The following is a 24,710-nucleotide window of genomic DNA, read 5'->3' on the forward strand; positions in this document are numbered from 1 at the left end:
TTTTTCTTTATCCTGCGCTCAGCAGAAACCCGACCCTCGGGGAACAGAAGTTTTAATAGGAAACAAAGGCTGTATTCTGTCTCCAGGAAGGGCCCCGTCCGCTGCCGCTCCTATCAGGTTCTCAGAAACCCGTCCCCGAGGCCCTACTTTTCAGATGAATTTGCTTAACGTCGTCCAATGTAAACGGGGCGCTTGGCAGCTGTCGGCTCTCTGGAAGCCGAGATGCCAAAATCCTGTTTTCCAGCCATAGTCCGGGGCAAAGAGAACCCCAAGGAGTCACTCTTATTACTTATAATGTTATTGATATGTCCTCAAAGCGCTGTATACAGAAATAACCCCCCTGGCGCTGTATACAGTAATATAACCCCCAACGCTGTATACGGTAATATAACCCCCGGCGCTGTATACGGTAATATAACCCCCCAACGCTGTATACAGTAATATAACCCCCCAGTGCTGTATACAGTAATATACCTCCCAGCGCTGTATACAGTAATATAACCCCCAGCGCTGTATACAGTAATATAACCCACCAGCGCTGTATACAGTCATATAACCCCCCGCGCTGTATACAGTAATATAACCCCCAGCGCTGTATACAGTAATATAACCCCCAGTGCTGTATACAGTAATATAACCCCCAGTGCTGTATACAGTAATATACCTCCCAGCGCTGTATACAGTAATATAACCCCCAGCGCTGTATACAGTAATATAACCCACCAGCGCTGTATACAGTCATATAACCCCCCGCGCTGTATACAGTAATATAACCCCCAGCGCTGTATACAGTAATATAACCCCCAGTGCTGTATACAGTAATATAACCCCCAGCGCTGTATACAGTAATATAACCCCCCAGCGCTGTATACAGTAATATAACCCCCCAGCGCTGTATACAGTAATATAACCCCCCAGCGCTGTATACAGTAATAACCCCCAGCGCTGTATACAGTAATATAACCCCCCAGCGCTGTATACAGTAATATAACGCCCCAGCGCTGTATACAGTAATATAACCCCCAGCGCTGTATACAGTAATGTTGGTCGGTGACAAAAACCTGGTTTTATCTCATTTTGCCCCAATAATCTCCCTTTATCTGCAGATCTGGAGCCGCCGTTGCTGTCAGTCATGAGATATTTTGGGTGAATTTCCCGGCTCAAACACCACACTAAGCTGATGCTTTATGGCGATGCTAATGAAGTCCATTCCTCCATAGACTTTCATTAGTCAGAGAGTCCGACTGGGGTATTAAGACTGAGCCATTCTATTGTTCCCCACAGGCAGTATGATAAGGAGTCGGGGTGTTTAGTAGATCGGGGATCGGATAACAGAGCGAGAATCATACAAACGGCTGATATGCAGCTGCCTGAAAACTTTATATTATGGGGTAAAAAACTACAACCGGGGTAAAAAAGAAACAGAGGAATATTTTTGGAAACTTGTTTTGAGTCTGAGACGCGTAATGTTTGTAGGGACACAGACATGGTTTTTGGGGTAGAGACCGGCCAAAATTCCTTATTCCTTTCTTTTCTTTTTTTTATATATTGAGAAATGAATATTCTCGTTTTTCCGGAGGTTGGGATTATTTGAGGTCTTTTAACCTCTGGGCGCCATTTTTACTTTCCGATTCTCATCTTTGCACAGAGGAACCCAGCAGGTCTTCAGATCCTCCTGAACTACTACTCCCACAATCCTTAGTCTGCCTTTAGACCAAGGATGGTCAACAGGGGCCATGTGTGTAAATTTACACATCAACTCCCATGATGCTCAGCCAGGAACCTCAAAGAGAAAACTGGTTCTGCCGTGACGGCCATTGTGGGATGTTTTAGTTCAGATCAGAAGGAAGGAACTTCCCATCCGTCCGGCTTTATATAAATTCATACATTTAACAGGGTTCTTGGCCACGGGACGCCTGAGCAATCACTCACGTATGACAGGTAATCCCTACGTTCACTTGAGTCTTTACTGATCATTGAAAGAAAAAAATGTGACATTACTAAAAACCTTTTTTTTTTTAATGATTTTAAAAGAAAATTAGATTTTTATTTTTTTTTTATTTCGTTTTTTTTTTATATGCTCCCCGTGGAACTTTGAGGAATATCCTGTGTGTTCGGCAGATGAGGCCGAGGCAGGAGATTAAATGTGAAATTCTTTCTAGAGTCCTGAATCTTTTTCATTTCCTGTTCCCCACCCGATATATCTAATACAGTACGGGGGGTTATAAGCGAATATCTGTTAATAGAATACATCGCGGAAAGAAATCGCGTGGAATAGATTACAAAACAATTGCTTTTCCCGTACAGGCGTAACGTTGCAACTTTGTGTCGATCCTTGATCTGTAAAGTCTACGGTGGAATCCACCAGGACCCTTAACCTGTTTTTTAGTTGGCACGCCGTGGGTTAAAAAACCTTAAAAAAAAAAAAAAAAAAGTGGCCATTTCTTGAACAATACTAAACATACCATGTTGTCTGTTACTTAAAGGGACAGTGTCCCCCAAAACACATCCCCCTTACGTGAAATATTGGTGCGCAGCGGTGAGCTGCTAAAACAAACTCCGGATATCCACCGAATTTTTAAGAAACAGCTGCATAACTGGAAAGGATAAAAAAATAAAAAAATAATTAAAAATACTAAATTAATTTATAAAATATAAAAAAAAAAAACTTGACTACGGGTGCCCGTGATGCCCAAATAATTTAGCTAAGAATTTAGAAAACGGATACTTTGTAGCGATCTCGTCTGACGCCGCGGTTTATAAATAAAATCGTTAATTTGGCGATAAGATACAGTAAGCGGAATAAAGCGTTTCTTATACGGGTTACCGTCCCTTTAAACACATCTCTGTACCGTATATAATAGTTTCCGCGCCCCGCTTGGCCTCCCCGTCCGCGTCCGTCTCCATGCTCGTCGCCGCCGGAGAATGTTTTTGGCCCGGGGAAGGCGTCGGGGGTCCGGGCTGCCAGAGGAGTTGTTTTTGTTTGGCCGGGAGACAGAAAGGGACTGATTTGCTTTAATCAGGAGGTATGTGCGAGAGATGGATTACCCTCAGTGCGGGTGTGTGGCCTCCAAAAACATTACGCTTCTATTACGGGCAGAAAACTAACATTTTTTGCCAGCGTCGTATAATGAACAGGACTATTTTTTATAGTTTTTTATTTTTTTGGTAATTAAATTGTCATTTAAAAAAATTTCTTGCCGACGTTCATTTTCACCCACTGGAGTTAAACGAATGAAAATAAATACAAAGAATAAATAATTAATGGAATTTAACGTTTTAAGAGATGGAAGGAATTTTTATTCAGCGCGTCTCCGGCTCTCGTGCGTAAAGGTGTTTTTCGTGGAAAATTTGGTAATTTTGGGATGGGGGGCGGCCGCATGTACTGTAATGCCTAATATGGCCAAAGAGGCGCATAGGGGGTGTGGTTAGAGGCATGGATGGGGTGTGGCTTTACCCAGAGCTTTTATATGCGGGGTATTTATGTAACTGTGGGGCATTTAGAAGAAGAATAATGGGGTTTATTTACCCCGTTTAATGTATAAAGCCGTTTCCGGCTGTTTCTATACACATTATCGGGGCTTTTAGGGCTGTAGAACCCTGCGATCCCCTCATACCCAGCAAACATTCTGACCTCCTAGAAAACAGGGGCATCGGTGGAGGAGGGAGGGGCATTGGGGGAGGTGAGAGGGGCATCAGGTTTGGAAACCAATGAAGGACTGGAGAAAACTAACGAGGGACAGATTATGCAGAAGATACGTCTCCTGATACTCTACAGGCACAAGGTCTCAGTCGCCGCCATCGCACATCCCGCTCTAGATGGTATCTAGATTATCCAATAGCTATTAACAAGATCACCTGGAAAGTTTAGGTTCTCTGGGGGGCTCGGACCCCAAAAAGCTCGTAGCCAAGACCCGCTATATACCCTGAACCCGCTAGGACCACAAAGCCCCCAGAAAACCCTCGATGGTAGATGGTGGCCAATGCTTGGTGCTTCTCAGAAGGACCTTTGATTAGTGACTGATCTTCTCTGCCTCCAGAAGTCAAAACCCACAGCTTAGTATATATTCGGCAAAACCGATTCCAAACCCATATCCCCCCAAAAAACTACTTTTAACTCAACTAAAGCAAAAAAAAATATCCAAAAATAAAACTGGTGGGAAAATGTATAGTTTTTTGAATTTTTTTTAAATTTGGGGTAAAACATTGGGTTTCTCGGCTGCTTCAAATATAATATGTTTTGTCCCCGAAATCATCATGGAGCCGGCGTTCCGGACAGACGCAGAGGGGAGCCAGATACCCGGAAAAAAACCTCTTTATTCTTCCATTTTTTTTTTTAAATAAAAAATTCCTTTTCATCTATTAAGCATCATCTGGAATTGCTTTTCTCTCCGAGACGCTCAAAAAAAAAAAAAAAAAAAAAGATCTTTTGGGAGAGAAAAATGAGAACTTGGAACTATTGTATTATTTTATTTTTTTTATTTGCTTGATTTAAATGGCAGAAGGAGGATTAAAAAAAAAAAAAGAAAAATTACATTCCGAGCCGAAGATTAAAGGTGCAATTTTACTGCGTTAAAGAAAAAAAACCCCTGGCTTTTACATTTTACAGCAAAAACCTGGTTTAAATATTTCACTAAGAGAACTTTTTCCAGTTAAGTTTGGAACGCAGGATATAAAAAAAATAAAAAAAACCTTTTCAAAGACCTTATTAAATATGGACGCGTTTTTTATGCACAACACATGGCGGCGGCTTTTATTGGTTAACAATCTAATATTTTCTGCCATAATATGGCGTTTGCATATCTGCCAAGTGTCGTTGCTAAAATCAGCCAGTCCCTCCTCCCTAATCACTGCGTCCCTTTTTCCTCCCCTGGTTTCCCTCTTTTCTACGATCTCAGAATGTTTCTTGACGCTCCTGGGTTAATTATCGCAGAGATTAAATTAGTCGACGGCATGTCTCAATGATGGGAGTTGTCGTTTCACAATAGCTGCTTGTTTTCGTTTTGTTTTTTTTTGTTTTTTTTCCTCCCCAGTATTTTTTTCACTTTCCTTCAATCACGCAGAGGACTTCAAAGTCTCCGTTTTTTGGTAACCAGGGGTTACTTTGTTATTCCTGGTCGCACGCTACGGGTCGTCAATACCCCTGTGTTCTTGAATAATGACCCATGTGCCCCACGCCGAGGGGACCCCGGGTATAGTTTACAATTCTGCTATTAATGCACTCCAAGAAACGCGTCTGGCGGCTCTTCCTTTCCTTTGAGGCGTCGTTTAATTGTCTCGGGCAGCGGCTTTTGGCCGTCGGATAGGTCGCCGGCGCGGAAATAAAACCACATCCCAGCAAATCGTACGGAAAGGCCACAGCTTAAGTTAATAACGACAGGCGGGGGCGACTTCCTTGCCCCCCCCCATTTTTGGCCGCTATGTCCCTTTTTGTACTTAAATGATCCGCGTCTTGAGTTTAAACCGGCGCGAAAACAAGAACCGCGTTAGGCGCGTCACGGCAGCGCAGGGAAGATTCAGATATTCCACAAAAATGAACTTTCTATTAATGTTGCGAATGGTTATTTATTGTAACTTTTGTAACAAGCGAAGTTTTAGCCGTATTGGGGGGCTCGTCCGTAAAACCCCCAAACATTCTTTAGGTTCCTTTCTGTTACTTTGTATTCATGAACCACGCGAACCGCTGGGGAAAGTGATACATTATAAGATTATAATATTATACGTGTATATATACATCTTTATATATCCATATGGGTGGTAGATTAGTAGAACTGCCTCCCAGCAGAAGTGGTAGAGGGTAATACAGTGAGGGTATTAAACATGCATGGGACAGACATACGGCTCCTGAATCTAAGACGAGACCAACGACTGATTAAGTTTTGAGTCGTTACAGCAGGAGAAACGGCCGACTAGACGGGGGCCGATCTGCATACAAGTGTGTATGGATGCATGTGTGTATGTACGAGTGTATGTATGTATGGATGTGTGTGTGTGTGTTTGCGTGTGTGTGTACGCTATTTTGGTTGCAGTGTCGAAATACAGGGAATAATAATAATAATAACCAATAATCTTCCCCTTTTCCAAAAATCTATTTGATTTCTTTTTTTTTATTTTAAATTAAAATCAGAAAGCGTTTTTACTTCTCGGTTTGCTTTTGGGGTCTCTCCCCGTTTGCCTGCCAGGAATAATTTTTTGGCCGTCTCTCTGCCATGACTCGGCCTCCATCGCTAACTGCCTGCTTTTCCACCTCCCAGCCCTTTGCCAATTCATAGGAGGGTTATAACTGGAAGAGAGGGCCGGGGGGGGCCGGGGCCGGGGCCAGGGCTGGGGGGGGGGGGTGAGGCTATGAAATGGGGTCTGAAGCCAGTAATGACAGAAAGAATGAGTGTGTGAGATGGCAGGAGACTCGGGAGGCGAAGGGCTTTACTTGATTGATGGGAGTTGGCTGATAGGAGCGAGCGTTTGGAATGCAGCGAGGAAGTTGCTGTAATAACCGCTCCTAATGGATTTCTCAAATGTAGCAGCATGCGCTGGGCCAGGCGTCAAGAAACCAGATCTCTCTCAGCCTGGGGGGGGTTCTTTTTCCATTTCATTTAGTGGAGGTCATTGGAACCCCTCCCTAACCAGAACGCCAAGCGCACGCTTTCCTCGCCAAGCGCACGCTTTCCTCGCCAAGCGCACGCTTTCCTCGCCCAGCGCACCCTTTCCTCGCCCAGCGCACCCTTTCCTCGCCCAGCGCACAATCCTCCAACTGCCACCGTTCTGATGCATTCTTGATACATTCTGATTCTTTCTTGAAACATTTTAATTCATTGTATTTATTTTAATTCTTTTTTTTTTTTTTTTTTTTTTATTTACAGACCTGCAAGACTTTAAGTTGGACACGCAGCACGTGATCGAGGTGGATGAGGGCAACACAGCCGTGATCGCGTGTAACCTGCCCGAGAGCCACCCCAAGGCCCAGGTGCGCTACAGCGTCAAGCAGGAATGGCTGGAGACCTCCAGAGGTGAGACCACCGGCCACCTGGGTCCAAAACCACCGACTCGTTACGCAATTTAACCTGATTATTAAGCAGGGAATTCAAACTTTCTTTTTTTTTTTTAAAATCTAATTCACAAATCACAGAAGTGATAAAGTACGGAAAATTCTGTCTTTCACTCAGAATTCCAGTTAGGAACCCAACGAATTGCTTCAGCCGTTCCTTACGCTCTTCTCTATTCCCTTTATTAACCTCTTATTTCTCAATTAAATAATAATTTTATATAAACTCTATTTATAAAGAATAATGGAGGATTTAATAAAATAGAGAATCGTTAATCAAATGTATCCGTTTATTAAAATATATCAAATAAACCACAATTTAATCTATAAGTGAATCTATAAAGCAGAGAACAGAATACGTATAACGCTGCCAATAAAGATAATAAATTGTAAGAAACCCGCGGGATGCGGTCTGTCAGTAGTACTCGCAGGGCTCCTCCACCCCAACTCTATCTTATCTATAAACTTGGCATTGTGCCTTAGCAGGACCTCGAACGTGTCACCCGCTGTGATGAATGAATGATATTATTTATTCCGACACCTGCGGAACCTTGAATGTAACGCTACGTTCTAGAATGTATGAGAACAATCGGCACACGTGTTTAACCCTTTCACTTACATATCCCCGGCTAGCTTTAATATAACGTATCTGTAGGCTAATAACATTCTAGTTTCTCTCAAACCCCCCACCCCGCAAAGAGCTTTCACTCCCACTCAATGGTTATTAGTATCACTTATATTATTATTATGGTTATTAATAATAATAATATTCTATTCTGTATAAACGCGGAAGTCCTGGCCGGCTGCCGATCCGTCACGCTTTCTGCCGTCCATGGTTGAGCGCACAAACACACCTCGCTTACCCGGGACGTGCCTGGAGCTGCACGGACTCGGAGCTGACAATCCGCACTCGCTTCCAACGTCAAAATAAGAGGATAATAGAAGCTTGTCTCCCAGGCGAGCAGAGGTGCCTCGGGCGCTGAGTGGCGCATGGTCTCCTAGCTGTTATTGGAGACTCGTGAGGTTTTTGACCTGCATCTCCCGGCATTCATTATTCTGTCAAATTCCGCAGAACGTTAACCGGTGTCTGTGCGGGGAGCGTAACGGCTTCCAGAATTCCGTAAGACCCGGGGTTCTAAAATATTTAATAGACCAAAGATACCACGCAAGAAGTTATTGGCACATCATACAAACATAGACTCAAACCTTAATCAGTCGTTGGTCTCGTCTTAGATTCCGGAGCCGTATGTCTGTCCCATGCATGTTTAATACCCTCACTGTATTACCCTCTACCACCTCTGCTGGGAGGCTGTTCCACTTATCTACCACCCTGAGGTTATGATGACATCACTGAAACCAATATATAGACTGCCAATCCTAACTGAACTTTTTTTTTCAGGATGCCAATAAATCTTAAGTTCCAAAAATGGAGCTCTGTCTGCTTCCCCGTTTCCTCCAGGTTTTAAATAATTTGTTTAAAACAAAATACACCATCGAGTGGTTTGCTTCCCTTTTCCCCTCCAAATGAAGGCGTTCTAATGCTTATAAGACCGCTCAGTCCTTTCTGACTGTAATCTCTGTCTGTCCGCAGATAATTATCTGATCATGCCCTCTGGTAACCTACAAATCGTGAACGCCACTCAAGAAGATGAAGGGACGTACAAGTGCGCCGCGTATAACCCCGTCACCCAGGAAGTCAAAACCTCTGTGTCCAGTGACCGGCTGCGCGTTCGCCGTAAGTATTTTAATGCTTAAAAAGTATTTTATATCTTAAAAGGAACAGAGAAACAACAGTTCCACCGGTTAATGCGATAATCATACGTGCCAACAGTCCCGAATTCTGAATCTTTGGCCACCATGTTCTTATGATCTCCGTCAACTGCCCCCTGCTGGCTTTTGTATTATATTTTCTACTTCTTGCAACTTTTTTTTTTTTACAATTATTATTATTATTATTTTTTAGTTATATAATTCAATTTGCTTTTCGCCCTCCAGGCTCCACGGCGGAGGCGGCTCGTATTATTTATCCTCCTGTCTCTCAGACCATCATCGTGACCAAGGGCCAGAGCCTCATCCTGGAGTGTGTGGCCAGCGGCATGCCACCTCCGAAAATCACCTGGACCAAGAACGGAACGGGCATCGCGGGGCACAACAAGACCCGCTTCCTACTCAGTAACCTGTTGATCGATGCCACGAGCGAGGAGGACTCTGGGACGTACACGTGTACGGCCAGCAATGGCATAGGGGACGAGGGATCTGCATTCATCTTCTATAACGTTCAGGTCTTCGGTGAGTGGTTCTGGTCTTGATATTACCGTTGACCTTACGGGCACACGGGAAATGATCTGCGGTTTTGCCATGGTGAAGATTTGCCCCTTGGGGGGTGGGATCATGGAGACCTTTGGTCTTGAGACTTATGGGATTGGTTGGTATTAAAGCTGCGTCTACTTGATCACAGTTAAAGAGAAGATCCCATAAAAAAAATTGACTTTCCTTACTCAAACACCACACTGAGCTGATGCTTTATGGCAATGCTAATGCAGTCCGTTCCTTCATAGAATTTTATTAGTCAGAGAGTCCGACTGGGTGATTAAGACAGAGCCATTCTATGGTTTCCCACAGGCACTATGATAAGGAGTCGGGGGGTTTAGTAGATCAGGGATCAGATAACCGAGTGAGAATCATACAAACGGCTGATATGCAGACAAAGTTTATGAAAATGTATTTTTTAATCTGATAATTAAACAATGGTAGGAGATCCCTCATAAGGTTGGTTTTCTTCCTTCCACAGAACCGCCCGAGGTCAGCATGGAGCTTTCCCAGCAGACGGTGGCATGGGGTCAGAGCACGAGGTTTACGTGTGAGCTCAGGGGTAACCCCCAGCCTTCCGTAGTGTGGCTGAGGAACGCTACGCCGGTGCTGCCCGGCCCGCGGCACAAGATCTCCAGGAAGGTTCTGCGGGTGAACAACGTGGGCCCCGAAGATGAAGGGATTTACCAGTGCATGGCCGAGAATGAAGTGGGGAGCGCGCAGGCCTTAGCTCTGCTCATAACCAACAGGCCAGGTGAGGAGTGGCATCCAAAAAAGCGGCAAAACCACTAAAAAGATAAAATATAATACTTTCTAATCAAACAATTCACATATCATGTAATTAGCTTCTTTTGTGGACGCTGATATTTTTGTTTGTTTTTATTTTTAATAAATTAACATTATTTTTTTCTTTATATAATTTATACTTGATACGGGAAGGACAATAACTCTAATTTCTGTGAATTAAGTGTACATTTCCTGATTATTTTGTTACCACTTGTAACTAGTTTAAGGATCATATCTCACTGTTCATCGTCCTCTCTCTCTCTCTCTCTCTCTCTCTCACTGTCACTCCTTAAAGGAACCTTCCTGAACCCTGGGTCCGATGTCCTTACCCTGCCACCCACGGGACCACCCTTGGCTTACGACAGGCAATTGTTGCTCAAAGCCCAGTTAAAGCCGAGGGTCCCAACTCCCGGAATACCTGCTCCGTGCCCGACGGGTAAAGGCAGCATCGTCCAGCCGGAAGCTCCCATCGTCCTCAGCTCTCCCCGAACATCTAAAACCGACTTCTACGAACTGGTGTGGAAGCCGCGGCACGATGGAGGAGCCCCCCTGCTGTACTACTTAGTGAAGCATCGAAAGGTATTAAAACCGCGTTTGCTGGCTTATGGACTCATACCGCTTATCAGAAGAAACCAACGTGGCTGCCATTCCAGGACACGTTACCAATAAAATGTTCTCACTTTCCTTTTTTCCTCCAATATTTAAATGAAGACATTCCATGAGTTGCTTTTACTTTCAACAGATGTTTCTGTCCCAAAGGTGTTTTTTTGTGTATTTAAAAATTACTGAATAGTTACTAATACAGCTTAGTTACTAATACTTAGTTACTAATAGCCTCTTGGAGATTCTCAATTTAGAATTCTAATGCGCTTAGAATTCTAATACAGCCAGAACTATTGTCAATTTGCTTTAAGTAACTGTGATTTTGTCTGTATTTATTTTTTTCCCCCCGTTGTTTTGTGCAGCAGGTGGTCAATGCCTCCGATGAGTGGACAGTGTCCAGGGTGCCCGGCTCCCAGTCCCGTCTCACTTTGAGCAAACTGGACCCCGGGAGTTTGTACGAAGTGGAGATGGCGGCTTATAACTGTGCCGGAGAGGGGCAGACAGCCATGGTGACCTTCAGGACAGGTATGTGTGTTTATTTATCGGCTAAGAGTTGTAACACACCCAGCGGACTTCTTACCGCCCCGCACAGAAAGGCCAATTCCCCGGAATAGTTTATATTTTCCCACCATAGAATAGGACAGCAGATGAGATCCCCCTTAGTCTCTCCGCTTTAGGGAGTTATTTCACAAGTTTGGTTCTCGGCAATCTGTCCCTCCTTTGATTTTTGTTAAAAACATTGGTTTTACAGGACGTCGGCCCAAACCGGACATCATACCCAGTAAAGAACTCCAGATCCAGAAGGATGATCCTGGAACCAGCACCCAGAGCAGCGTCCCTTTGGATAACAACCGTCTCTCCCGTAAGAGGCCCTGAAACCTAATAACTTATCGCTCGGATTAAAAGAAAAAAAAGTTAATTCTGGACCTATTTAGGTTTTTTTTGAACGTTCCCAATTTACATCTCATCTAACCTACAGCATGCAACAGATTTCTGCCTCGCGGTCTGTTCTGTCCTATAAGGGGCAGATATTGTCATAGTAAATGTAATGAATTACGTGAAAGTCGCAGGAAATGAGGACGTTAAGAATCTTACACTTTTGCTTTTCAATAATTCCTTTTCTTCGTATTATACAAACAGCTCCTGAGGCTCCAGACCGACCCACCATCTCGACAGCTTCTGAGACCTCTGTGTACGTCACGTGGATCCCGAGACGGAACGGCGGCTTCCCCATCCAGTCGTTCCGCGTAGAGTATAAGAAGCTGAAACAACCGGGAGACTGGGTCTTAGCGACCAGGGACATTCCGCCGTCCCGTCTGTCGGTGGAAATAAAAAATCTTGAAAAAGGTAAAGCTGAAACTTTTGTAGCTTGATACATTGTTGCCCTTTTACTCCTCAGTGTTACTAATCCACCAATGAGATTGGGTTCCCGTCTTGGTGGTCCTCTTGTATGACATTTGATCTTTCATTACAATTTAAAAGAAACACCATCAGCATCTTAAAGACTGAGTACCAAATGCTAAACGTGGATTATTAAGATTTTATCTGACTCTTTATTTTGCTAAACCAAACATTTTATCTACGCTCCAGACATTTGGAAATAATTAAGTATTTTGTCCAGAATCGCCAAATTCCCTGGTTACTCCTCGCAGGTTCATAATCACGACATGCCAATGTCTTTATAAAAAAAAAACCAGACCCGTTTCCTGTGGCTTTCCACCCAGAAATACCCCGGCCTTTCTATAACGTACGTGGAGGGAGGCCGTGTGAATTCTTACCCTCTATCTTTAATTCCGAGTTTTCTGTTACTTTTAAACCAAATTGTTGTTTTCTGTCTCTTTCCTGGCTTCCCGAGTTCATGTCTTGGAGGTGTTTGGGTGGAATGCGTTAAAATGAGACACAAATTCTCTCTAGAATGATAAAGTCTCAGAGGTTCCATATAGAATGGATACCATGGCCAGACTCCATAGACGGGTTTCGTTTAACTCTTTCAGGCTGCTAACGATGAGTCTTTTCCGTTTCTAGGGACTTCGTACAAGTTCCGGGTGAGAGCTCTGAATATCTTCGGGGAGAGCCAGCCCAGCGCCCCCTCGAAGCCATACATGGTGTCCGGCTACATTAACCGCGTGTACGAGCGGCCCGTGACCGGACCCTACATTACCTACACGGAGGCCATCAATGAGACCACCATCATGTTAAAGTGGATGGTAAGATTCTATCAATGTGCCGGCTGTCGGCTTAGAGGCCGCCATGCGAAAGAAGGATAAGAGAGGGGTTTCGTGCGCAGGAGCTTACAGTCTGTTGCTCCTATCCAGGAACTTGACCGGGATCTTAGGAGCCATAGACATAAAATTCTTGGAACGGATAGAATTAGATTAAAAGAACATTACAATAATATAGCGCTGTAATAGATGAACTCGAACAGGGGTCTCCTCCATCCCCTAAAGGGGGTCCGAGTCAAAGGCTCCTTCCTCTTGTCTTGAACTCCTTAAAGTAGCGTGGATTAATTTAATAAATTTTTTTAATTTAATTTTTTTAGTACATCTTGGCCAGCAACAATAACACTCCTATCCACGGCTTCTACATTTACTACCGTCCCACCGACAGCGACAACGACAGCGATTACAAGAAAGACGTAGTGAAAGGTGAGTGATCTTTGCCGACGACGCAGTGATTTTTTTAAATGACTTTTCGGGAAACGAAGGCTTTGGTGCCGCGTAAAGCCAGGGATCCTAAATAAAGGTTCTAGAATGGTAGGACTGTGTGCAGCTGGAGCCTTTGTCTCTCTGATCTCCTGTCGGAGATCGAAGTGTTCTAAGCTGAACGTTAGCCTGGCAGATGCAGCTTCCTGTACTTTTTGTCCTTATTGATCCAAATCCCTTTTAACCGTAAGAGATGGAACTGAAAACGTCAATATTCTGTATTGTTGGTCTTCCAGGAGATTGTTACTGGCACTCGATCAGCCACCTGCAGCCGGAGACCTCGTATGACATTAAGATGCAGTGTTACAACGAGGGAGGAGAAAGCGAGTTCAGTAACGTCATGATGTGCGAGACCAAAGGTGGGTTCCCGTTGCGACGTCTCGGCTCCCACCATGACTTTAATCTTTGCTGGAACGTACAGATTGAACACCCCGAGGTTTTTAGCAGAGTCCCGCGATATATATCGTGTTCCAGACAAAGGTCGTCTCTCGTGATTCTGTTCTAGATGTCTTATCGTATGCTGTCCCATGTCTTCTTCAGCTCGAAAGTCTTCTCAGACGGGACCCCTGCCTCAGCCGGTCATCCCTTCACCCCAACTGCCTCCTGGGAGTGGAGTACCCGGGCCAGCCACCGTAGCCCGTTCCAGCGACCTGCCCTACCTGATTGTTGGCGTCGTCCTCGGTTCTATTGTCCTCATAATCGTCGCTTTCATCCCTGTCTGCCTTTGGAGACCGTGGTCCAAACAGAGTACGTCTAATTATTATTTATAACATTATTTCATGTATGGAATGAATTCATTCTATACGTACGGGGGATCTGCCAGAATCCAGGAGTCTCCAACATTCTAAACATTCTATGCTGCGTGGCTTGTAAAGGCAGTGCCGAAATATAACACACGTTCTCCCTTTACAGAGCAGACCACTGACATTGGGTTCCCCAGCGTAAGCCTCATCCCCCAATCGAGCCAGTACACCATGGTGCCCCTACGAGGGACGCCCGCCGTCGGCCCCATTCCTTATTCAAACGGTGACGTCGTGAATGGCTCCTGCCCATCCGACAAGTTAGGCTATCCGGCAGCAAAGCAGAGAGATTACAGCTCAGACACCGTAAATCAGGTACACAGACATTGTGGATCCTTTCTGAAGTCTTAAAGATGTCAATTACTAATCCAACGTCAAATTTATTGCGGGTGGTAATCTTTTACTGGGCTAAACTGGCCTTGTATAATGTATAGTTAAATGTTTTTATGTAGATTATTATTGGTATTCAATTATTTGTTAACTCTCTAAGGTTCACTACTCGCTTACACTAACTCACGTTTAAACATACACATTCATGCTCACACATACACATTCATGCTCACACATACACATTCATGCTCACACATACACATTCATGCTCACGCAACATCTTTAGTTTTGCTTTAATTTTTTTATGCTGTGACCACTGATAATTTTTTTTGCTGATCTCTTTTCAGGATGAAGCTAATACTCTTCTCCAGGGAGGCGACGTAGAAGACGGGCATTTTAATGAAAATCACAAACCCGCAGGGTAAGTTTTTTGTTTGTTTTTTTTTTGGCCACTCCCGCCGATGCTGGAAGTTAATCTGCAAATTCTGGAAAAATTACGCAGAGCAATTATTATTTTTTGTTGTTGAGTAGATGTAATTACAGAAAATTGCAGTAATTGGATTCAGTAATGCTTGGGATAACCCGGGAATTTTCCTTAAATATATATGAAGGGTCTGCAATCAAGGGGGCTTTTTTTAAGGGTAATTTCCGCAGGGCCCCCCTAGACTGGCATTTGGTGTCTGGTGCCGGTGTCATTAAGTTCGCTTCTGATTATGACAGATTTGTGGTTATTAATAACCGTAATTATTATACAGTTTTACTTAAATTGGGGCCCCTTGTTTTGGAAAACAGACTTTCTCTGTCATTCAAGGTGGATTAGTTACATAGCTAATGTTCTTTGTTAAATCCCAGGTCGTGCTCCACACTGAAGGAAGAGCTTTCTCTGCATGACATGGAGGAGGATGACAAGACTTCAGTCCTTCGCTGTGTGACAACCGACAACTGCCCCGTCCTCACCTTACCCACCGAACAAGGTCATTTGATTATTTAGTACATGGCTTATTACCCGCGGGCCTTAGCATTTCTTATCAAACGACCCTCTGTTGTGATATCGCCAACTGAGGTGACCTCTATCCATGTCGCCTGACCCACATCCCGAGCCTGACCCACATCCCGAGCCTGACCCACATCCCGAGCCTGACCCACATCCCGTCTCTACTAATGGGCAATGCTTACTGCTTAAAGGACAAGTCCCAAGGAAAAATAAACACACAAACCCAGTGCTGATTATCGCTAAATGTCCCAATAAACTCCCTTTATCTGCAGACCTGGAGCCGCCGTTGCTGTCAGTCATGTGATATTTTGGGTGACTTTCCCGGCTCAAAAACCACACTGAGCTGATGCTTTATGGCAATGCTAATGAAGTCCGTTCTTCCATAGACTGGATGATTAAGACTGAGACGTATTATTGGCTACCTTTGTCTGTGACTGTATAGTAGTGCTATTATTATATGTATATATAATGTATTTTTCCCCCCAAGAAAATATAGTAACTGGGCTTGTTTTTATATATTTTTTTTCAGGTTCCACACACGCGCTTCCACCAGTGGAGATTTCGGAAATACCTATTTGCATGCAGGCTCTTGGTGGACTCCATCACGACACGATACTGGTCGTGGACACAGACAGAAGCTCAGACTCTCGGCAGCGCGATGCCGTATGTCCACAGACTTCATCGGAGAGACCGGCCACTTAAAGGACCGCAAAATAACTAAAGGACTCTTGACAGGTGTGATCCTGATGCAGTATAAAGTAATACTCGGTATCTCCGTGTCCGTACCGTCTCAAAAGATTCTTTTTGTGAACTAATGGAAGAGATGGATACATCGTTTCTGTTGCCTAGAGAAGACCTTTGTTCCCATCTTCAACTGCCGACCGGTTAGTAATAAAAATCCGGAGACGATGTCTCCATACAGACCGGTTCAGAACATCGAGGAAGCGCTGAAGGATCCATCTTCACTCTCAGCCACCCTCTCCTAGAAAGGCTGATAGGAATTATAGTCCTAATATCGCTACAGATTTCCACGCTTTTACTTGGTAACGTGAAGTTCTTGTCCTATGGCTTTGTGGCTCTTTTGGAGAATGGCAAAAAACCCTTTTTCTTCCTTTAAATCGTTTTCATCCAAAGGCGATTATGTTTTGTAACCAACAAAGGGTTCTGTATCAGTAAACGCGGTTAGAGGTGCTTAGTATTATTATATCCTGCAGCAAATCCACCCTTTCTTTAAGGTAACTAAAAGAAGAATTTATTTTTGTATGAAAGATATATTTATATATTTATGCACTTGTACATAGTTTATTTTCTTTATAATGAGATATTGAAATTATCAATAAACGGAAGGGGCCGACGCATTCGGTGAAAGGAGTCACAATACGGACGTTCGATTCCGTCGCAGAGATTATTAAACCGGGAGATGTCTCCGGCAGCAAAATAAACTCTATAACATGTCAAGAAAAAAAACGGAGCTTCCAAACAGGAAGTTATTTTGGATCGAACTTGCTACAGGAAGTGACATCACAGGATGTCGATAAGAGACTGCAAAGCATTAATACTTTGTTGGCTTTTCACACGCACATTTGGCTGAGAAATGTACATAAGCAGTATGTATACACCATAACGCAATATGACACTTTTTGCTGTATTACATATATATATATGTAAAAGAGAGAAAATAAAAAAAAAGCATTTTTTTAAATAAATATGTGCTGGTTTATTTTTGAATCTTTTCTTTGGAAAGTTAGTCACAAAAAAACATAGGCTGAAAAAGTCCATCAAGTCTAAACCCTTCTTAGGATCGGTATCTGTTGGTCCAGAAGAAGGCAAAAAAAGTTAATAATAATAAATACTAAAAAACAAATGTAGACTTTTGTACAATACTGTCCCAAAGGGGTAAAAATAATGCTTCTTGATTTCAAAGCAGGGAAGGGCTGGCATGTTCTAGCCTGGGGGGCAGGTAAAGCCAAGTGGCCCCATCAGCACACTCTCAAACTTACACACTAACACGCGCACTCACGCTATCACACACTTACAGTAACACACTACCAGACACATTTATACACTAACACGCACACACATACACATTTGTGCAAGCGCACACCCATTTACACATACACACTCATGCTAACACATGCACACTTACACATACACACCAACTCTACCATACATACACACACATACTTCCTCCCTTAGCATCTCACTTTCTTTATCGCTCCTTTCATCACTCCCTTCCATACCACCACAACCTTTCCTGCACAAAAATATATATATATAATTTTTTTTTTAAATAAAAAAACACTTCCTTTTCTTTTCTCCATAGTGGACAAGCTCGATCTGCAATCCCTCTCTTCCATTCCTTTCATTAGTTTTGTTTCCCGCCTCTGAATTCTTTCTTTCTGTGATGTCTCTTTTATGAAATGATATCCAAAATTGTTCTGCGTGTTCTAGGTGTTCTTCTTCTAAATGTCTTGCTCGGTTACATTAATTGCTATCGACAAAGTATTATAAAGAGTCGAGATAAATCCCCACCCCTAACCACACCTCTAACTCCACCCCTTTAAAACAAACATGCCCCTCAGATCAAACCAAATAGGGGCCAGTATGACAAATGCAATTTTTTGCCACTACTATAGGGGGCAATGACTGGGAATATTTTCAGAAGCTGTGAATATTTCCTCATTTCCTCAAAATAGGTGCAAAAAAAAAAAAATGGTTTGTTATATTTCTATAAGCGTATTTTCTACAGGTATATTCTTTACCTCTATTATGGAATGTAACCCCTTTCTGTGCATGGTTATACCCCCCCCCTATATATTCTTTATTGTCACCTGCCTGGGCTGCGTGTGCAATCTATGCGTATTTACAATCACTTTTAACTAACTGCCCCCCCCCCATTGGCTATGTTTACTAAGAGTTATTTTACTTCTTTGGGTTTGGTCTGTACGGGAAAATAATGGCTGGCTATTTAAAAGAAATTACTGTTATATATTATCAATAGAACACATGGAAAAAAATAAATTCATACACTGCCGTTCAAGAGTTTGGGGTCACTCTGTGGTTTCCTCAGAAAATAAGGACATTTCTGGCTGTAACGATCAATTAGCCTTAAACTTAAACTTGGATCAGCGACACAACGTGCCATTGGAACCTAGGAGTGATGGGAGTGATAAAGAGCAATTGGAACACAGGAGTGATGGGAGTGATAAAGGGCCATTTGGACACAGGAGTGATGGGAGCGATAAAGGGCCATTTGGACACAGGAGTGATGGGAGCGATAAAGGGCCATTTGGACACAGGAGTGATAAAGGGTAATTGGAGCACAGGAGTGATGGGAGCGATAAAGGGCCATTGGGACACAGGAGTGATGGGAGTGATAAAGGGTCATTGGAACACAGGAGTGATGGGAGCGATAAAGGGTCATTGGGACACAGGAGTGATGGGAGTGATAAAGAGCCATTGAAACACAGGAGTGATGGGAGTGATAAAGGGCCATTGGAACACAGGAGTGATGGGAGTGATAAAGGGCCATTGGAACACAGGAGTGATGGGAGTGATAAAGGGCCATTGGAACACAGGAGTGATGGGAGTGATAAAGGGCCACTGGAACACAGGAGTGATGGGAGTGATAAAGGGCCATTGGAACCCTGGAGTGATGGGAGTGATAAAGGGCCACTGGAACACAGGGATGATGGGAGTGATAAAGGGCCATTGGAACACAGGAGTGATGGGAGTGATAAAGGGCCTCTGTACGCCTATGAAGAGATTCCATAAAAAATCAGGCGTTTCCAGCTACGATAGTCATTTACAGCATTAACCCCGTCTGCGCTGGATTTCTGATCCATTTCATGTTATTTTAATGGACAAAATGTGCGTTTCTTTCAAAAACAAGGACATTTCTAAGTGACCCCAAACTTTTGACATAATTATATTCTATATATTGTTTTTTTGTTAAAGTATAAAGTTGTTCCTTAAATGTAACTATAACAAAACTACAAAAACTGGCCCTCCCTTGCGCAGGGATAAATGTATGCTGTCCCCGGCGTTCAAAAGAGGTTTTTGTTTGCCCCACGAATAATGCGCATGGTCAGTCTAAAGTGTGTGCAGTGTAAAAAAACCCATATTATTTAGTTGTCCATGAGATTTTACTGCATTTTATCCAATATTTCATCCCCACCATGTAACTATGACATCATAAAAGCCAAATGTGACGTAGGCGGGGTTTGACATCACGCATTCCCTCTCACAGTGGGGGTGTGGTTGGAGGTAGGACAGCCCACTTCCTCTACCTCCTTATGATGTATTGAAGCAGGAAGTGGATGTATGATGTCAGCAGGGAGCCCTATTCAATCCAGCATGGAAATATTACGGCTATTTTACGACAAAATAACTTAATAATAATAATAATAATCACTGTGTTGGTGAACGTTTACCTGCAGGTTAATTCTTCACCGTCTAATAAACCGGCTGCAGACCGGTGTGTCGGGAATACGTCATCTATCAAAATATATATCATTTATTTTTATTGCTCTTTTTTAAATGTTCATATCCTGCTAGGAAATAAAAAAAGATGATTAAAAAATATTTAATATAAAAATTTACTGTATTTATTAATATTAAATCCATATAGCTAATGAATGGTATAATCTAATAATATTTCCTTACCCGGGTTCTGATATAACGACGCATTCTAATAATAATAATAATAATAATAATAAGCAGATTTTACACCAAATTTCAAGATTTAGGAACCAATAGAATCGCTAAAACCAAATGAAACAATTAAAATCACCCAAAATATAAATCGTAAAAGATGAAAATAAAATGGAAAGCACGGCGTCGTTTGATTAAAGTGTTTCTGGAATATTGGGATATATGTCTTGCATTCCGATTGGTTGAAACAGTGTTCCGGAATCTGTTGGCGCTCTATAAATGTAAATCCGTTCCGCACGGGAAATTTTACATTTTTTATTCCATTTTGCTTTTTTGTAAGGTTATACTGCAGCAACGATGATTAACAAAATTAATATATTTAAAGGACGTTGACTGAAAACATTATATTATTTAAAAAAAAAAAAAAGATTTTAATTCTGCAAAATTAGAGAAACTAATCCTTGAACTTTCACTCGGAATCAGAGTAAATTATTCTAAGAATATCCACAGAATAATTACTGAGCCGAGGGGTCTGATCCCAGGAGCCTGTAGTCTAGGGACACTTACCCCGGGACCATACCTGGGAACTTTTAGGCTCCCCCCTTGTGGGACGCGGTCAGGACTACACGGTGATGTCAGTGGGTGGCCCCGGTACCGTCCCAGATGGCCCCACTGACACCGTGGGACACCTCCCCCATTTAAGGGGGAAATGGGTGGGGCATTAGAACCCGGCTCCCGCGAGCAGGAGGATTCCGCCAAAACCAGGAGCGTTTCCAGGTACGCCCCAGAGAGTGCGCTCTCACACCCTAAAAATTGAAGATTTAAAAAAAAAGGGTTGGTGGGTGGAACATGGGTGTGGCATGTGCAAAGATGGGTGGGGCCAGAGCATATGGGATGGGTGAGGACCCCAAAACAGGTGCTTCAAATACATGTATCCCATACAGTGGCGTATATTTGTCCTCTACTGGGTGTCCTCACTACTTGCTGTTGGGATATGATGTCATATTCCAACGCTACACATTATAAGGAATCATGGCGCTGGGAGGGAGACGATGGGGGGCTGTAATTACCTTCTGCGCTGCCCTAAGCCCTACCTGGAGCAGCCCCCCGGCTGCCGCCTTCTCGTCGGAATCTACATCGCCTTAAAAGTCACGTCGCAGCCTATAACCGGCTCCTTGAGCAGCGGGATACTGGGGGACTGATGCCCCCCTAGACCTACGGCCCTTGTCTATGTTTTCCCAGAATATGTCCCTGTCGCCCGATAAAAAAAACACATTTCAGGAACCCAAAGAGTTAACCTTTCTTTCTAACCTCATACATTGTGATCATATTAGCAGAGCCGTTCTGGGGCAATTAGGGGCAGTTAGTTACACATCTGTTCTCTGCATTCATATATATATATATATATACGTGCGTGTGTCATATTTTCCGCTGTCAGAAACATCCTGCGCTGTTTCACTTTATTTTACTGCTGTTTAAACTGGGCCGTAATCCCAGCCCCGGCATCTGGGGAGTCGGAAGGCGAAATTAAAACACGGCCCGTGAATGGGCCGCTTGTACCGCGAGGAGACATTACGAGGGCCCAGTCTGGGAGGGGAACGGGAACGAGGCCGGACGATCTGGAGACTTCTACTTATTTTGGCCGGGACGGGGCTTTTTGCACTCATTTTGAAAAACGAAAAACATAAGAGTAAGAGAATCAGGGTTTTAAAAAAATGACTCAGACCGGTTAACCCATTGTATGCAGTTGGCACAATCTGCAAAAACCCAAAAGGGGTTTATTCACTAAAGAGTTTAATGTAGGTGGCTAGAGGTGTGCCTGGGGGGGTCGCATTACCAAGACTTTTCATGTGACCTTGTTGCCTATTGGCAGTGGTGAGGCTGGGGTTAATCACACCTTCACGTAGTAACACATCAACTAACTCTAACACCCACTGACACCATACACTTACACATACACTTACACACACATCTCCCTCCTCTCCCTCGCACCACTAATCCTTAAATCACCCCTGACATACACTGACACGCACACTGACACCAAATACTAAAACACACGCTCACATCATACACTAACACGCACACTGACACCAAATACTACAACACACGCTCACATCATACACTAACACGCACACTGACACCAAATACTACAACACACGCTCACATCATACACTAACACGCACACTGACACCAAATACTAAACCACACGCTCGCATCATACACTAACACACACTGACACCAAATACTAAAACACACGCTCACATCATACACTAACACGCACACTGACACCAAATACTAAAACACGCGCTCACATCATACACTAACACACACTGACACCAAATACTAAAACACGCGCTCACATCATACACTAACACGCACACTGACACCAAATACTAAAACACGCGCTCACATCATACACTAACACGCACACTGACACCAAATACTACAACACATGCTCACATCATACACTAACACACACTGACACCAAATACTAAAACACGCGCTCACATCATACACTAACACGCACACTGACACCAAATACTAAAACACACGCTCACATCATACACTAACACGCACACTGACACCAAATACTAAAACACACGCTCACATCATACACTAACACGCACACTGACACCAAATACTAAAACACACGCTCACATCATACACTAACACGCACACTGACACCAAATACTAAAACACGCGCTCACATCATACACTAACACGCACACTGACACCAAATACTACAACACACGCTCACATCATACACTAACACGCACACTGACACCAAATACTAAAACACACGCTCACATCATACACTAACACACACTGACACCAAATACTAAAACACACGCTCACATCATACACTAACACGCACACTGACACCAAATACTAAAACACGCGCTCACATCATACACTAACACGCACACTGACACCAAATACTACAACACACGCTCACATCATACACTAACACACACTGACACCAAATACTAAAACACGCGCTCACATCATACACTAACACGCACACTGACACCAAATACTAAAACACACGCTCACATCATACACTAACACGCACACTGACACCAAATACTAAAACACACGCTCACATCATACACTAACACGCACACTGACACCAAATACTACAACACACGCTCACATCATACACTAACACGCACACTGACACCAAATACTAAAACACGCGCTCACATCATACACTAACACGCACACTGACACCAAATACTACAACACACGCTCACATCATACACTAACACGCACACTGACACCAAATACTAAAACACACGCTCACATCATACACTAACACACACTGACACCAAATACTAAAATACACGCTCACATCATACACTAACACGCACACTGACACCAAATACTAAAACACGTGCTCACATCATACACTAACACACACACACTCTAAAACCATACAGTATGGCTAATAGCCTACATTCATACACGCTAACTCCATACAATCACACACATGCCAGCACTGTATTCTAACACTCATGCTAACACCATACACTGATGTATACACACTTTAGCTCAGCGCAGTAACACACGCTCTGCAGGTACAGATCTCGGGGACTTGGCAGGTTAGTGCCAGGTATGTGTAAGAACTTTCCATTACCCGCTGGCGGGATTAAGTTGTCACTTTGATATATCGCACACCCAGAGATTTAATATTTTTCCGAGATGGAAATTATACAGGCGCAGAAACGCTGAGGAGGTTTATATTAGATTTAATTGTTCCACTTTTAAATACACACAGAGCGGTTCTGGAGCGGAATAAGACGGGGAATGGATATACAACAGCCCCTGAAATCAGTGTCCGTGGGGGGCAGCAAATTAAGGACACAAAATATCTGCTTTAACCCATTGACTCTCATACCCCCCACACTGCATGAGTGAGACGAGTGAATACATTCTAGAACGTACAGAACGTAGCGTTACATTCAAGGTTCCGCAGGTGTCGGAATAAATAATATCATTAATTCATCACAGCGGGTGACACGTTCGAGGTCCTGCTAAGTCACAATGCCAAGTTTATAGTATAGATAGAGTTGGGGTGGAGGAGCCCTGCATGTACTACTGACAGACCGCATCCCGCGGGTTGGTTACAATTACAATGTATTATCTTTATTGGCAGCGTTATACGAGAGAGAGAGAGAGAGAGAGAGAAACACACTAACATACCCAGACGCACACATACTAACACACCGATGCACGCAGTCTAGCATACCCAAACACACACACAAACACCCTCATACACACAGACACATACTAACATACCCAAAAACACACAACATACACAGACACGCACTTACTTACACAACCACACACAGACACACACTAACATACCCAGACACAAACACACATGCTAACACACCCAAACACACACACACTAACACACACACTAACATACACAACCACACACAGACACACACTAACATACCTATGCACACACAACATACACAGACACA

The 24,710-nt window shown here is 43.4% G+C and overlaps 1 protein-coding gene across 1 annotated transcript in view; it reads left to right on the forward strand.

Moving 5' to 3' along the window:
* The window catches only part of LOC149280718 (brother of CDO-like), a 77,314-nt gene extending 61,045 nt beyond the window's left edge, over window positions 1–16,269 (forward strand). Inside the window, exons 4-19 of the mRNA XM_089500130.1 lie at window positions 6,861–7,007; window positions 8,634–8,777; window positions 9,038–9,331; window positions 9,834–10,106; window positions 10,434–10,717; window positions 11,104–11,266; window positions 11,493–11,603; window positions 11,882–12,088; window positions 12,767–12,948; window positions 13,281–13,386; window positions 13,680–13,802; window positions 13,984–14,190; window positions 14,356–14,558; window positions 14,921–14,994; window positions 15,426–15,547; window positions 16,097–16,269. Coding sequence (XP_089356256.1) covers window positions 6,861–7,007; window positions 8,634–8,777; window positions 9,038–9,331; window positions 9,834–10,106; window positions 10,434–10,717; window positions 11,104–11,266; window positions 11,493–11,603; window positions 11,882–12,088; window positions 12,767–12,948; window positions 13,281–13,386; window positions 13,680–13,802; window positions 13,984–14,190; window positions 14,356–14,558; window positions 14,921–14,994; window positions 15,426–15,547; window positions 16,097–16,269 — 2,813 coding nt within the window. The remainder of the gene's footprint in view (window positions 1–6,860; window positions 7,008–8,633; window positions 8,778–9,037; window positions 9,332–9,833; window positions 10,107–10,433; window positions 10,718–11,103; window positions 11,267–11,492; window positions 11,604–11,881; window positions 12,089–12,766; window positions 12,949–13,280; window positions 13,387–13,679; window positions 13,803–13,983; window positions 14,191–14,355; window positions 14,559–14,920; window positions 14,995–15,425; window positions 15,548–16,096) is intronic.
* Window positions 16,270–24,710: the final 8,441 nt, after the last annotated feature.

The sequence above is a fragment of the Sceloporus occidentalis genome, unplaced genomic scaffold, assembly GCF_023333645.1.
Source record: "Sceloporus occidentalis isolate IW3139 unplaced genomic scaffold, rSceOcc1.0.p SCAF_148, whole genome shotgun sequence".
NCBI classification, from domain to species: domain Eukaryota; kingdom Metazoa; phylum Chordata; class Lepidosauria; order Squamata; family Phrynosomatidae; genus Sceloporus; species Sceloporus occidentalis.